General features: G+C 46.8%; 1 protein-coding gene across 5 annotated transcripts in view; it reads right to left on the reverse strand.

Moving 5' to 3' along the window:
- Nucleotides 1-15,228, reverse strand: part of LOC119952035 (neuronal PAS domain-containing protein 2-like) — a 263,046-nt gene that overhangs the window by 21,072 nt on the left and 226,746 nt on the right. For all 5 annotated transcript variants that reach the window (XM_038775515.1, XM_038775518.1, XM_038775516.1 and 2 more), the window contains 4 exons: nt 12,489-12,595; nt 10,534-10,620; nt 6,311-6,469; nt 3,742-3,966 (listed from right to left, as the gene is read on the reverse strand). In XM_038775515.1, the coding sequence (XP_038631443.1) occupies nt 3,742-3,966; nt 6,311-6,469; nt 10,534-10,620; nt 12,489-12,595 (578 nt within the window). The remainder of the gene's footprint in view (nt 1-3,741; nt 3,967-6,310; nt 6,470-10,533; nt 10,621-12,488; nt 12,596-15,228) is intronic.

Here is a 15,228-nt window from a genome sequence, read left to right on the forward strand (position 1 = left end):
AACTTCTAACACCCTTTGTGTGAAGAAGTTTCACTCCTAAAGGACTGGCTTTAATTTTTAGGCTGTGTCACCTAGTCCCAGATTCCCCAACCAACGGAAAACACTTTCTGTTTGTTCCCTTAATGAACATTCTAAGTTTAAGGACACCTAGAAAAGATTGAGGTGAGAGATCAGGAGATTTTGTGTGGGGGTTTATTAAGACCGACCAGACATTGGAAAGGAAGCAGACATCACGTGGTTTTCAAAAGGGAAACACACAAATACTTCAGAAATAAAATGTTGAGGTGAACAAAGAAATATCAGGGGAATAAGATCCAAAACTGGGTCTGACACAATTGCCAGAATCAGCTATAGAAGTCTGTTATTCTACGACCTAATGAAACATGTTCACCCATTGAAAAAAGAACTTCAATTGCAATAGTTGTGATTTATGAAGACTGCTGACATTGCATGCATGCATTGAGTAAGGCCTCCCAGTGTCAATCCCAGTCTCACCCATCCAACTGCTGAAATGTGAGCTGATAAATTAAGTCCATGGTTCCAATGCTTAATGGAGATGATATAAGAGGAAGAAGGAAAGATTGATGCATTGGTGCATTGGTGCAGAGGAGGGAGCCAATGTGACTTGCTCTACATATGCATCCCGTATGATTTTCCCAGTAGATTTGTGCTAGAATGATGGACATCAAGGAAAATAAATTAAGCAATAGTCTAGAAACTTCAAGCTGATCAAGGTTGGGGATTTTAATTGTGACTGGATAAATCAAGACCTAAGGTGTTAAGACCTCCTGGGCTGGCGAAGGCTCTGTTGACCTTCATGGAGCAGATGGGAGGAGCTGATGCTTGGGAGATTTTTACACTCAGGGAGAGGGATTTCACATTCTTCTCTCAGGTCCACGAGCTCTATTCTAGGATTGACTTTTTCGTGATCAGTAGGTCCTTTCTGCCTGGGTTGATGGAGTCGGGATACTTATCAATGGTGTTCTCCGATCACGCCCTGTATTATGTAGACATGGTGGTTGGCTCAGGTCCTGCTCAGTGCCCCCTTTGGAGCTTTGATACTTTGCTGTTGGCAGATAAAGAAGATCTCCTCTGTCATCAAGGAATATTTGAGCTTTAATAGGAGTAGGGAGATTTCCCGTTCTGCTCCATGGGAGGCACGGAAGGTGGTTATTAGAGGGGAGATTATCTCCTTTAAGGGGCAGAAGAAAAAGAGCAAAAGGGCAGAGAGGCAGAGATTGGCAGACACCCCCTTAGAAGTGGACCGTCAATACTCGATCAAGCAGACACCAGAATTGCTGGCTAATAGCAAATGTTGAGGAGAACAAAGAAATATCAGGGGAATAAGATCCAGTAGCCTTCAGCTCAAGCGACGTTGAGAGATGGAGCTAATTGGTGCAGCGCACGCAGTCATAATTCATTGGGCTTTCTTTACAATTGTTCATTCTGCTGGCATAACTGGTCTGACACAATTGGCTGAGTGAGCTATAGAAGTCTGTTGGAGTTTGGGCTTTTAAGTTTGGACAGGTGAGCTTGCTATGACGTTCACGGGGGGCTCTTTATGAACATGGGGACAAGGCTAGTCACTTGTGGGCACATTAGCTGAGGCAGCAGATGGCCTCTCAGGAAATAGTGCAAGTCAGAGATAGAGGGGTGGACTGGCCTCCGCCCCAACCAAGGTCAATGGGGCGTTCAAAGCGTTCTATCAGAACCTGTACAAGTTGGAACCCCTGGAGGATGAGTCCCTAATGTCTTCGTTTTTAAACGATCTGACAATCCTGGGAGTGGAGCAGGAGAGGGAGGAATTAGAAACTCCTCTGACTCTAGAGGAGATTAAGGAGGGTTTGGGACTGATGCAGTCGGGGAAGGTGCCAGGACCAGGCGGGTTCCCGATTGAACTTTACAAAAAGTTTGCCAGGCTGCTGACCCAAACGGTGCTCGAGATGATTGAGGACTCTCTGACTTGAGGGACTTTGGCAACCGCTTTGGCACAGGCGACAATCTCCTTGATATTGAAAAAGGATAAAAACCCAATGGAATGTGGGTGATGCCACCTCATCTCTTTGTTGAATGCAGATGTAAAGTTGCTAGCGAAGGTATTGGCGAGGCGCATGGAATCCTGCCTCCCGGGGATAATTTCAAAAGAAGACAGGATTTTTCAAGGGTAACAACTATCGGCCAATGACCGGAGACTGCTCAACGTGTTTTGTCCCCCTCTCCATCCCCTGAAATGGAGGTGTTTTTTTCTCTAGTTGTAGAGAAGGCGTTCAATAGGGTGGAATGGAACTATTTATTTGAGGTCTTGGGCAGGTTTGGCTTTGCACCGAGGTTTATATCCTGGATCCAACTTTTGACTGCCTTAACGGATTGAATCTGTGTAAAAGAGGGCAGCCTGATGGAGCAGTGGGCAGCACTGCTGTCTCACGGCGCTGAGGTCCCAGGTTCGATCCCAGCTCTGGGTCTGTGTGGAGTTTGCACATTCTCCCCGTGTTTGCGTGGGTTTCGCCCCCACAACCCAAAGATGTGCAGGGTAGGTGGATTGGCCGCGCTAAATTGCCCCTTAATTGGAATAAATGAATTGGGTACACTAAATTTATTTTAAAAAAGAATCTGTGTAAAAGAACCTGAGGAAGTTGCCTTTTCGCTTGGCCAGGTCCAACTTACGTTATGTGAGAGTCCGGGTGGCCTATGACTGGGCCTCATTACATAAGCCATATTTTAGGGTCCTGGTTACAGCGGTGAAGGAGGACCTGAAGAGATGGGATAGCCTCCTGCTGACTTTGCCTGGAATGATCCAACTGATTAAAATTAATATCCTCCAAGATTTCAGTTTTTGTTTCCGTGCCTTCCAGTTTTTTGAATAGCGGGGTAGGTTCAAAGGGCTGAATGGCCTCCTCCTGCTCCTAGATCACATGTTCCAATGCTGACAAATCACAAGCTGGCCAATTTATTTACAATACACACCTTCACTTAAACCTTTGTCAGTTCATTTTGTTTCAAGACACGACAATAAACATAGTCCAATCCCAAACGGAAAATCCTTTCCTTGAAAAAAATAATCAAAATTTGACAGCAATGTCAGGGTATCAATATTTAATGTGCCTGTACAACATTACCTTTGGCAACTGGTACAACAAAGCTATCTATTGTAGAATTTACAATACATAGGAGGCCATTTGACCCATCAAGTCTGCACCAGCCCTTGGAAGGAGCACCCTACTTAAATCCAAACCTCCACTCTATCTCCGTAATCCCACCTAACCTTTTGGACTCTAAGGGGCAATTTAGCAAGGCCAATCCACCTAACCTGCAAGTCTTTGGACTGTGGGAGAAAACCAGAGCACCCGGAGGAAACCCATGCAGGCATGGGGAGAATATACAGACTCCACACAGACAGTCATCACTGGTGCAGTGAGGCAGCAGTGCTAACCACTGTGCCACCATAATAAACGAGCAGCCCATAATGAAAAGATATAAAAATAATAGCAGAATGAACAATTTTAAAGAAAGCCCAATGAATTATGACTGCATGCGATGCACCAATTAGTCTATCTCTCAACGTCGCTTCAGCTGAAGACTACGCCTGGTCTTGAATCCATGTGCAATGCCATAGGAGATCAACTAATTATTGTACTGTTCAAAAAACTATGGCCCAGATGAATAGCTAGCTAGTCATGTGTGACGGACCCCTCAATGTGGCACCCAATCGTTGACCATTGTAAGTTGAAGGGAAGGTGTTACCTGCATTGATTTCACACTTGGTTCCCTGAGGAGTTGTTGAGAAGAAGCCAATTGCTGGCCACACAGTTCAGAGCCAACAAGAGCTTGCATTTGTTTGCTGGATAGGCATGGGTTTTGTATGATAATTCCTGGTTGCTGCTGCTGTTGCTGTGGCTGCTGCTGTTGCCCTTGATCTTGATGTTCCATTGCATTAAATCCAAGTGAACTGGGTTGTTCAAGCAACATCTATGATCACAGCAACAAGATTTATTGAAACTTATCTCGCATTGTTGCACTGGAGTTTGCCATGATTTGCACACCATGGGGGGGGGAACCTTACCAGAATTTAGCAAAGTGTCAGGATCTCACTCAAAACTGGCGTGGAACTTTTCAGTTCTACAGAACAGTTTTCACTCCAGACCTTGAGCCACTTTGCCAAAAAACAATGAGTGGGTGTGGTTTACGCCGTCACTCTGGCAGGACCAGGACTCAAAGGCAGTTAAGTGCTTTCTGCAGAGAAAAAGATGAAGTGAGAGCACTGAACTGATTTTGATGTGGTGCAAGCGCTGTCAATCATAGCTAGATGTTTATAAACATTGCGGTTAGTTTCACAGCTGGCTACTTGAAATCCACTCAAACGTAAAGGGAAATGAGATGAAACAGTTCAGAGAGCTGGCTATGTTTGCAAGCAGTCAATCACAGCCTAGTAAAATCAATTTCTTATTTATATGAATGAAAGCCTTGCAAATCAAACATCTGAGGGGGTTTAAACCCATCTGATTTGGTTTTCCCTTTCTAGAATGTATAAGTGCTGCTTTCTCAGTCTGAGCCAGCAGGCTTACTGCATAGCTGAGTTCTAAAGGAGTGATGTTTTTTTCACTGTCTCTGTCTGGACTGCTCTCTCACTTACAGGTAAGGGTCTCTGTAAAGGGGGCTTCCAGGCAGGGATATCTCTTATTGGGGGTGGGGGGGGGGGGGGGGTGAATCTCTGATAGGGGTTACTGTTATGGAGGTGTTTCTAGTATGGGGGTTTCTAGTGGGCATCTTTGTAATGAGGGATTTCTGGTGGGGGTTTGTCTTTTTGGAGGGTTTCTGGATGGGGTCTCTGCAACGGGGGCACTTTCTTTTTTTTCACGCGTTCATGGGACGTGGGTATCGCAGGTTGTGCCAGCATTTATTGCCCAGCCCTAATTGCCCTTGAGGGGGCAGTTCAGAGTCAACCACATTGCTGTGGGGTCTGGAGTCACATGTAGGCCAGGCCAGGTAAGGATGGCAGATTTCCTTCCCCAAAGGACATTAGTGAACCAGATGGGTTGTTCTGAAAATGGACAATGGTTTCATGGTCATCAGAAGACATTTTTCTTGAATTCAGATTTCACTTTCTGCAGTGGCGGGATTTGAACCTGGGTCCCCAGAGTACTGGGTCCCTGGTTTACTAGTCCAGTGGGGGGCTCCCTTTTGGGGGTGTCTGGTGGAGGGGGTTGGTGAGGTTGTCTGGTGGGAGTGGGGTTGGCAGGATTTGCATTGTGGGGAGGAGCGAGAAGGGTGACCCTCCAATGGACCCCCGAAAAGAGTGATCCACTGACAAAGATTCAGATATTTTGGGCCGGGCTTTCTGGCCCCGTCCACTGTTGGGATGTCCAGTCCCGCCAAAAGTCGATGGACTTATGGCTGGGCCGTCGATTCTCCCGTGATGGCTCCCACCACAACAGGGCCAGAAATCCCAGCCCCGTCGCACAGGAATGGAATAGCATGAACCATTAGAAAAATGCCTTTCATTAAACTTTTCATCTGTCAATAATGAAAAAGGACTGTTATAGTTTTCTTTAAAAACATGTAAAATGGGAAACAATTGTAATAAATACGAAACGTTGACTTCCTGTAAGTCTTGAACATATCAATCTGAACTCAGGATAACCTGAAGATCTCAGTGTGTGGAAATGTTGCTCTCCCTAATAGTTGGGTTTTGCTAATTTTTCTGATTCTGCCATGGGATGTGAACGTCGCTGGCCACGGTGGCATTTGTTGCCCATCCCTAATTGCCCTTGAGAAGCTGGTGGTGAGTCACCTTCTTAAACTGCTGCAATCCCTTTGGTGTAGGTACACCCACCATGCTGTTGGGGAGGTTGTTACAGGATTTTGACCGAGTGAAGGAATGGCCGATATATTTCCCAGTCAGGATGGTGTGCGGCTTGGCGGGGCGGGGGGGGGGGGGGGGGGGGGGGGGGGGGAGGGGGGGGGGGGGGGGAAAGAGACGACCTGTCGGTAGCAGCGTTCCCATGGGTCAGTTGCCTCTACGTTTCCAAATGGTAAAGGTGCTTTTGAAAGAGACTTGGCGCATGCATCTTGTAGATGGTACACACTGCTTGATACCTGGTGCATCTGGGAATTATGAGATATGTCATCTCAGTGGTTTAGAGGAGAAAGATGTATTGGTACAAGGGCTTGATCCCCTTTCAAAAGAGTGTTCAACAGCACTGCGGAGTTGACATAGCGACAAATTGGAAGATCTAAATCATCTCCATGGAGACGGAAGGGCAAGTTGGCAAGTAAACAACACACAACATCTAAACATCCAGCAGAATAATACCTGGAGATTGGAATCATACACAAGCTGTAACTGCTCCTTTATGTGATGCAGCTCCTCCTGCTGCGTTGTTATGTTTGCCTGTAGGATACGAGTCCTCTCCTCCAGCTGTTCCTTTAGCTGGTGCATTACTCCCAGCTGTGCAGGACACCGGTACATGGGCTGCAGGAGAAACACGGGCATCGTCAAAACAGATATCCAACAGAAACATATGCCGTCAGTCACAAAACAACGAACAATCTTCCAGTCGTCTTACTGTGCGGTCTAAATTGCTTTTTTTCAAGTGCAAAAAAAAGCTGGGTGATAGAACAAGATGATAGCAGTCCGTTAGACTGAGAACCTGGAGATACAGATGCAACCAATTAGCAAACACCCACCAGCATCAATTTTGCAGTCGGCACAGATTAGTACTGAAATAAAAGCGAGATACTGCGGATGCTGGAGATCGGAAATAATAACAAAAAGTGCTGGAAGAACCCATATCGCAAGAGTCAAATTGGACCTGAAATATTAACTGTTTCTTTTTTTTAAATAAATTCAGAGTACCCAATTAATTTTTTCCAATTAAGGGGCAATTTAGTGTGGCCAATCCACCTACCCTGCACATCTTTGGGTTGTGGGGGTGAAACTCACGCAAACACGGGAGAAAGTGCAAACTCTACACGGACAGTGACTCAGGGCCGGGATCGAACCTGGGACCTCGGCGCCGTGAGGCAGCAGTGCTAACCACTGTGCCACCGTGCTGCCTTTACTCTGTTTCTCTCTCCATAGACCAGCTGTGTTTCTCCAGCATTTTCTGATGGCTGCAGTAGGTGCAAGGGAGCAGGTTCCCCACCATGCCGTACACTGTATCGCCATTCTTCCACCATCGCTGGTCAAAGTCCTCTGCTCCCTCCCTAACAGCACTGTGGATGCATTTACATGAGATAGACTGCAGTGGTTCAAGAAGCCGGCTCATCACCACCTCCCCAGGGGCAATTGAGGGCTGGGCAACGAATGCTGGCCTTGCAAGATGTGGTAGTGCAGCCCCTTTAAGGGGCGATCCCCCACCGTCCATGTGACCGACTCGGCCTTATTGTGAACGTGCGAACCCTGACCAATGGGGAAAAAACACGGGGCCCTGGGAGCAGTGTGGACCCGGGAATTGTCAAGTGAAGACCTGTTACAGGGACCTGTACCTGTATATAGCTAACCTTTTTTTACTACAGTTGTATAGGGCATTGGTGGGGCACACCTGGAGTATTGTGTGCAGTTTTGGTGTCTTTATCTGAGGAAGGATGTTCTTGCTCTGGAGGGAGTGCAGCAAAGGTTTACCAGGCCGATTCCTGGGATGGTGCGACTATCATATGAGGAGAGACTAAATCGGTTAGGCTTATATTCATTGGAGTTTAGAAGAGTGAGAGGGGATCTCATAGAAACTGAGCAAATTCCAACAGGATTAGACAGGGTAGATTCTGAATGAATGTTCCCGATGGTGGGGGAAGTCCAGAACTAGGGGTCATAGTTTAAGGATAAGGGGTAAACCTTTTGGGACTGAGGTGAGGAGAAATTCCTTCACCCAGAGAGCGGTGAATCTGTAGAATTCACTGCCACAGAAAATAGTTGAGGCCAAAACATTGTGTAATTTCAAGAATGAATAAGATATAGCTCTTAGGGATTAAGGATATGGGGGGGGGGGGGGGGGTAAGGCGGGATCAGGGTATTGAACTTGATGATCAGCAATGATCATAATGAATGCTGGAGCAGTTTCGAAGGGCCGAATGGCCTCCTACTGCTTGTATTTTCTTTGTTTTTATGTTTTCCTTTTTCTCAATAAACCCCTTTGCGTTATACAAGAAGCCTCCACTACATAGAACATAGAACTGTACAGCACAGTACAGGCCCTTCGGCCCACGATGTTGTGCCAAACTAGTCTGAAAAAAGATCCAATCATTCTAGTTCACTCCATATGCCTATCCAATAATTGCATGAAAGTTCCTAAAGTGTCCGACTCCACGGTCATAGCTGGGAGTGCGTTCCACGCCCCAACCACTCTCTGAGTAAAGAACATCCCTCCTATATCTTCCACCATGAACCTTGTAGTTAAGCCCCCTTGTAACAGCTACATTCACCCAAGGAAAAAGTCGCTGAATGTCCACTCTATCTATCCCTCTCATCATCTTATAAACCTCTATTAAGTCACCTCTCATCCTCCTTCGCTCCAATGAGAAAAGCCCTAGCTCCCTCAACCTTTCCTCCTTAGACCTACCCTCCAATCCAGGCAGCATCCTGGTAAATCTCCTTTGCACCCTTTCCAATGCTTCCACATACTTCCTATAATGAGGTGACCAGAACTGTATTGCCTCAAGTCACCTGACCAGTGATACCCACAGTGAAAGAATAAGAAGAAAAAAAGAGGAAGACATCCAATAACAGTCTTGACAGGTTTCAATCGGCAAAAGAGGGCAGACAGGTATATTCCATTTCCCCCACTTGGCCTTTTATCTGAATTTCACCTCTCCCGGGAAATCACTTTTGGTACAAAGTCTCTGTACCCATGATGCTTGGGACATTACAAGTGTTTAGGGCCTGCTCAGCAGACTCACTGATCTTTTTGCCTCTGGCATTCTCATATGTTCAAATGTTTGTCCAGATTTTTAGTGGAAACTGAGGGATGGAGTGGGGCCATGGAAAGTGGGATCAGGCGAGGGCAGAGCAACTGATGCTACCTAGGCCACTGAAGCGCTCAGTACATTTCCTGCCTTAGTGTTTGACAAGGAGACGACAAGTCATTTCTTTGAAAGAGAGCCTGAGGGTGTTGCCGAATCAAGTACTGACGTAATTCACATTACGCCAACATGGGAAATAGTCTCAGCAGCTGAATAAGATGCTGAAAATCCTCAAGAAATGAACGGAGGAACATAGAAAAAGGGAGGAAGCAGGACGAGGCCCTTTGTAGAAATTCTGGCACAGATCTTCCTGACATGTTACAATTTACAGTGCAGAAGGAGTCCATTCAGCCCATCGAGTCTGCACCGGCCCTCGGAAAGGGCGCCCTACTTAAGCCTACACCTCCATCCTATCCCCGTAACCCAGTAACTCCACCTAACCTTTTTTGGACACTAGGCAATTTAGCGTGGCCAATTCATGCACAGACCGTAATCCAAGTCAGGAATCAAACCTGGGACCCTGGAGCTGTGAAGCAACAGTGTTAGCCACTGTGCTACCGTACCGCCCAGGTCGTTATTTGCTGAAGGAAAGACAGACCTGCATTCATTTAGCACCTTTCTCAATGTTAGGACACCTTATAGTACGTTATTGGCAATGAAGTGCTATTGAAGTGTAGTTACTGTTGTAATGTAGGAAACATAGCCACTAATTTGCACACTGAAAGCTCTCACAAACAGCAATGTGATAAGTGACCAGATAATCTATTTTTAATGATGTTGTTAGAGGGATAAATAGTGGCCACTGAGTATAGCCCCCCTGCTCTTTGTCAAAATAGTGCCAGGAATTTATTACATCCATCTGACAGACAGCACCGCTAACAGTACAGCACTCCCTCTGTACTGACCCTTGAAGCGTCAGCCCAGACTTTGTGTTAGTTTCTGGAGTGGGACTTGAAACCATGGGGCTGGATTATCCGGACCCCAACCGCGTGTTTCTCGATGCCGCACCATTCACTTGCGGTGGGATTCTCTCTTCCGACTGCTTGTCTATGAGATTGCGCATTGAAGCCACCCCACGCCGCCTGGGAACCAGTGGGCGGGTGGGTGGGGGCGAGGGGTCGGGGGGGCGAGGGGTGCACTGCCGGTGGGAATAAAGAGTCCAACTGGCCGGAAAATTCCGGCCACGACCTCTGGAGTCGAACCGACAACCTGCAGGGGCGATAGTGACACTTAAAGGACGTCTTGACAAATACATGAATAGGATGGGAATAGAGGGATACGGACCCTCTATTAGTTTAGACGGGCAGCATGGTCGGCGCAGGATTGGAGGGCCGAAGGGCCTGTTCCTGTGCTCTACTTTTCTTTGTTCTTTGTTCTTTGTTCTGCCAACTCAGAAAGTTGGAAGTTACAATGAGTGCTGGCGAGGTGGAAAGCAATAGGTTAAGGCTGATATGATACAGGCACATTTTATCGCGTGCACGAGTGAATTTGTTTTCTGCGTTATGAGGTTAAATCTAGTTAATAACTCAGAGATTTCTAATTGTGAATCACAGCAAATCAAAGACAGCCAGTGTGTACCAGGGGAGCTTGTTGAGTGGAGATTGCAGCTGGAGGCATTGGCTGCGTTTGCTGTGCATCAGACGATGGCGGTGCTGTCATCAATATCTGCAACGAAAACAGTGGGATCAATGAGCAAATGTACTTTATTAATTAAAAATAGCCTGAATTCAGAAAAGTTGTGATCTTACATGACTGTTTCAGTTTGTCAATAAACCATTTAATCCATTCTAATAATGACATGAGATTTACAGCACAGAAACATTTGGCTGGCTGATCATCGCTGGTGTTGCTGATGTACACAGGCCCAGTCCCCTTCATCTCACCCCATCAGTGTAACCTTCTATTCTGTTCTCCGTCATGCACCTATCTAACTTCCCCTTTGATAAATCTGTCCCATTCACCTCAACAATTCCTGGTGGCAGTGAGTAACTAATATGGAATTACAAAATCAAGGTTTGCTGCACGATACGCTGGTTTGCTGCAAGGTGGCATGGTGGCACAGTGGTTATCACTGTTGCTTCACAGCACCAGGGTCCCAGGTTCGATTCCCAGTTTGGGTGACTGTCTGTGCAGAGTCAGGACCTTCTCCCCGTGTCTGTGTGGGTTTCCTCCAGGTGCTCCAGTTTCCTCCCACAAGTCCCGAAATATATGCTTGTTGGATGAATTGGACATTCTGAATTCTCCCTCAGTGTACCCAAACAGCCACCGGAATGTGGCGACGAGGGGCTTTTCACAGTAACTTCATTGCAGTGTTAATTTAAGCCTACTTGTGACAATAATAAAGATTATTATTATTGTTATTCACACCACTCTCTGGGTAGCGTGACAACATCGACCGACAACACTGCAAAATGTACTTCATGGGTTGCCAATTGCTTTGGAGCGTTCGGAGGTGTGAAGGACGCTATATAAATCCAGTTCTCTTTTTCTTCTATTTAAAAAAGTCTCTCTTCAACGGAATGGTAAATTTCCAGAGAGGAGGAAGAAACTTCTCAGAAGACAATGCTACCAACCTGTCTGATCAGGAGCAACTTTGCTTTGGTGGTTTAAATGGTCATAGGCGTTATGGATATGGTTTACTAGGATGTTGCCTGGTATGGAGGGAAGGTCTTACGAGGAAAGGCTCAGGGAATTGAGGTTGTTTTCGTTAGAGAGGAGAAGGCTGAGAGGTGACTTAATAGAGACATATAAGATAGTCAGAGGGTTAGATAGGGTGGACAGTGAGAGTCTTTTTCCTCGGATGGTGATGACCAACACGAGGGGACATAGCTTTAAATTGAGGGGTGATAGATATAGGACAGATATCAGAGGCAGTTTCTTTACTCAGAGAGTAGTAGGGGTGTGGAACGCCCTGCCTGCAACAGTAGTAGACTCGCCAACTTTAAGGGCATTTAAGTGGTCACTGGATAGACATATGGATGAAAATGGAATAGTGTAGGTCAGATAGGCTTCAGATGGTTTCACAGGTCGGCGCAACATCGAGGGCCGAAGGGCCCGTACTGCGCTGTAGTGTTCTATGTTCTATGTTCTATGGATACCCTTGCTTGTTTTGCTACCTCTGCACCACTGGGTATCTGAGTCAGGCTTTCACCCAAAATACCATAAGACTATAAGACATAGGAGCAGAATTAGGCCACTCGGCCCATCGAGGCTGCTCCGTCGTTCAATAATGGCTGATATTTTCTCATCCCCATTCTCCTGCCTTCTCCCCATAACCCCTGATCCCCTGATTAATCAAGAACCTATCTAACTCTCTCTTAAAGACACTCAATGATTTGGCCTCCACAGCCTTCTGTGGTAAAGAGTTCCACAGAATCACCATCCTCTGGCTGAAGAAATTCATCCTCATCTCAGTTTTAAAGGATCGTCCCTTTAGTCTGAGATGGTGTCCTCTGGTTCTAGTTTTTCCGACAAGTGGAAACATCCTCTCCTCTGCTTTTCTTGCTGACCACGAGGAAGATGCAAATACTCACCTGAGGGTTAACTTGCTGCGGTCTCTGTATTGACTTGTCCTGCAAGCTTGTAGCCACTGATTGTCTGGAAGGAGTGCTTGCCTCCGTGTACACTTTGGATTGCGTTGCTGGAAGAACCAAGCAGTCACTGAATCAAATCAACTCTGACTTTCTCCTGGGCTTAAAATATTCATTGGCATACCAAAGCTAAAATTAAGATATATTTAGAACAATGAATATTCAGATATACCATTAGTCTCATCCTGCCTCCTCTCCCCTCAAAAGAAGCACATATACAATTTCAGCAAGTGTGCAGTTTAACAGTGAAAACTGAACGCCTTATCAGTTGCTCAAAAAATGACATTAAATTCTGGCTGGATTCTCCGATTTTGAGGCTATGTCTGGAGGATGTGTCTGGTTTGACGACGAAAAAAGCGGTGAGGCGCCAGCACCGATCCTCCGAACGGTGAGGGGCGAGTAGCCACGCCATGTAAAACGCACAGCCTCCCCGATATAAATGCCTGGAGAATTGGCGGGTCACATGCGCACCGCAACGACCTTTAGCGGTCGTGCCGTACAACATGGCACCAGCCACACACGGATCTGACCTGTCAGATAGTGCCCCCCTTGACACCCCCTCGCCACTCCCAGGCCACCCGCCACCAGTCCTCCTAGCCCTCGCTCAAGACCCCCCCCCCCCACCCCATCCAGCAGCACAATTGTGGCGGTGCTGGACAGCCACCACGCCGGGTTCACGAAAACTGAGAGCACACGTGTCCCGTGCCATCGGGAACTCGGCCCATCGGGGCCTTCAGGTAACGTCCTGTGGCCGCCCCAATGGCGTGTGGCGTACCCCTCGATGATGCCGTTTTGGAGCGGTCGGAGCATCCGTATACGGGCACCTCCCCCGATTTCATTGTAAAAAGGGTTCTTCCCCGATCGCCGCTTACGCCATCGGGGAATGGAATATCCCGCCCTATGGCTTCCAAAATAGTACAGTTGGGAGCAGGCTGTTTTGGTGGAATTTAAACTGTGTATACAAAGACCATTCTATATATTTTGGATTATTTGGAACACTGAGAATCATAGGGCGGAATTTCCAGTTCTACCCGCCATTGAGATATTCCGGTCCGGCTGAGGCCCCCCCCCCGCGCCCCCAATCTGGCAGTGGGTTCCCCGGCGCCGGGATGGGGGATCCACGCAAAACGCTGTAGATATTGGCGGGACAGGAATATCCTGCTGGCGGCCAATGGCGAACTGCCTCCACTGCCGGAAAACACGCTGCCGGGAGGAGAGGTGACGCTGGAAAATCCCACCCGTATATTTAGTTTCTACTGAGGAAAGAGATAGCTGCAAAGCCTTATCATTCATTGTGACAACTTTCCCAGGACAGACTGCTCTGTTCCGAATACTTATTGTATATGTCTTTTCACTTATTTCATATGGTGGGGGGGTCGGGCCATTAGTTAATTTTGAGGCTGAGGTTAGATCGATTTTTGATAAACCAGGGCAATCAAAGGGGACTAGGGGTGGGAAGGAAAGTGCAGTTGAGGCCACAATCAAGTCAGTCACGCTATTACTGAATGGCGGAGCAGGCCCAAGGCGTCAAATAAGACCATGAGACATAGGAGCAGAATTAGGCCACTCGGCCCATCGAGTCTGCTCCGCCATTCAGTCATGGCTGATATGTTTCTCATCGCCATTCTCCTGCCTCCTCACCATAACCCCTGATCCCCTTATTAATCAAGAACCTATCCATCTCTGTCTTGAAGACACTTGGCCTTCCACAGCCTTCTGTGGAGAATTCACAACCCGCTGGCTGAAGAAATTCCTCCTCATCTCAGTTTTAAAGGATCGTCCCTTCAGTCTGTCTGTGTTCTCAGGTTCTAGTTTTTCCTTCTAGTGGAAACACCCTCTCCACGTCCACTCTATCCAGACCTCTTGGTATTCTGTCAGTTTCAATAAGATCCCCATCTCATCCTTCTAAACTCCAACGAGTACAGACCCAGAGTCCTCAACAGCTCCTCATATGACAAGCTCTTCATTCCAGGGATCATTCTTGTGAACCTCCTCAGCACCCTTTCCAAGGCCCAGCACGTCCTTCCTTAGATAGGGGGCCCAAAACTGCTCACAATACTCCAAATGGGTTCTGACTAGAGCCTTATACAGCCTCAGAACAGTCTACGGCTGCTCCCAACATGTAGGCCTGTGTATTTTTTAATAAGTAACCAAAACCTAAACAAATTTACACTGCACTGTAGGTCTGTAATACATTCCAACTCAACCATTGCTGCACCTGTATTATTATAAATCCTTAACTGAATGTACAGCAATACATTGTGTTGTGTTTCATTTCCCAAGTCCTTGAATGTTAAAGAAAATCATTAACTAATTATCTATTTTCAGAATGCACTGTGTGAGTAATTTGCAACATGACGCGCGATGAGTTGAGATAATCAGCCATGATTTATAGAATGGCGGAGAAGGGTTGAAGGGCTGAATTATCTACTCCTGCTCCTAAGTTCCGATGTGTTTGGCATGCTTGGGAGGAACAGATGACTTTGGCCAATAGTTCCCCAAGCTCTCCACCACTGGGCTTTCCTCATGTCCTGCCTGTTGTGCACTAATTGGGAGAGATTGGTTGGCATAATTAGCCAACACCTCCGTTATCATTGTTTCAGGATGGTATAAGGTGAGCCAGATGGGCTTTGATATTGGTTCACCTGCCGATTACTATGCTTCTATATCCCTTCTCTAGGTT

Source organism: Scyliorhinus canicula, chromosome 17 (assembly GCF_902713615.1).
Source record: "Scyliorhinus canicula chromosome 17, sScyCan1.1, whole genome shotgun sequence".
In the NCBI taxonomy this organism is placed as follows: Eukaryota; Metazoa; Chordata; class Chondrichthyes; order Carcharhiniformes; family Scyliorhinidae; genus Scyliorhinus; species Scyliorhinus canicula.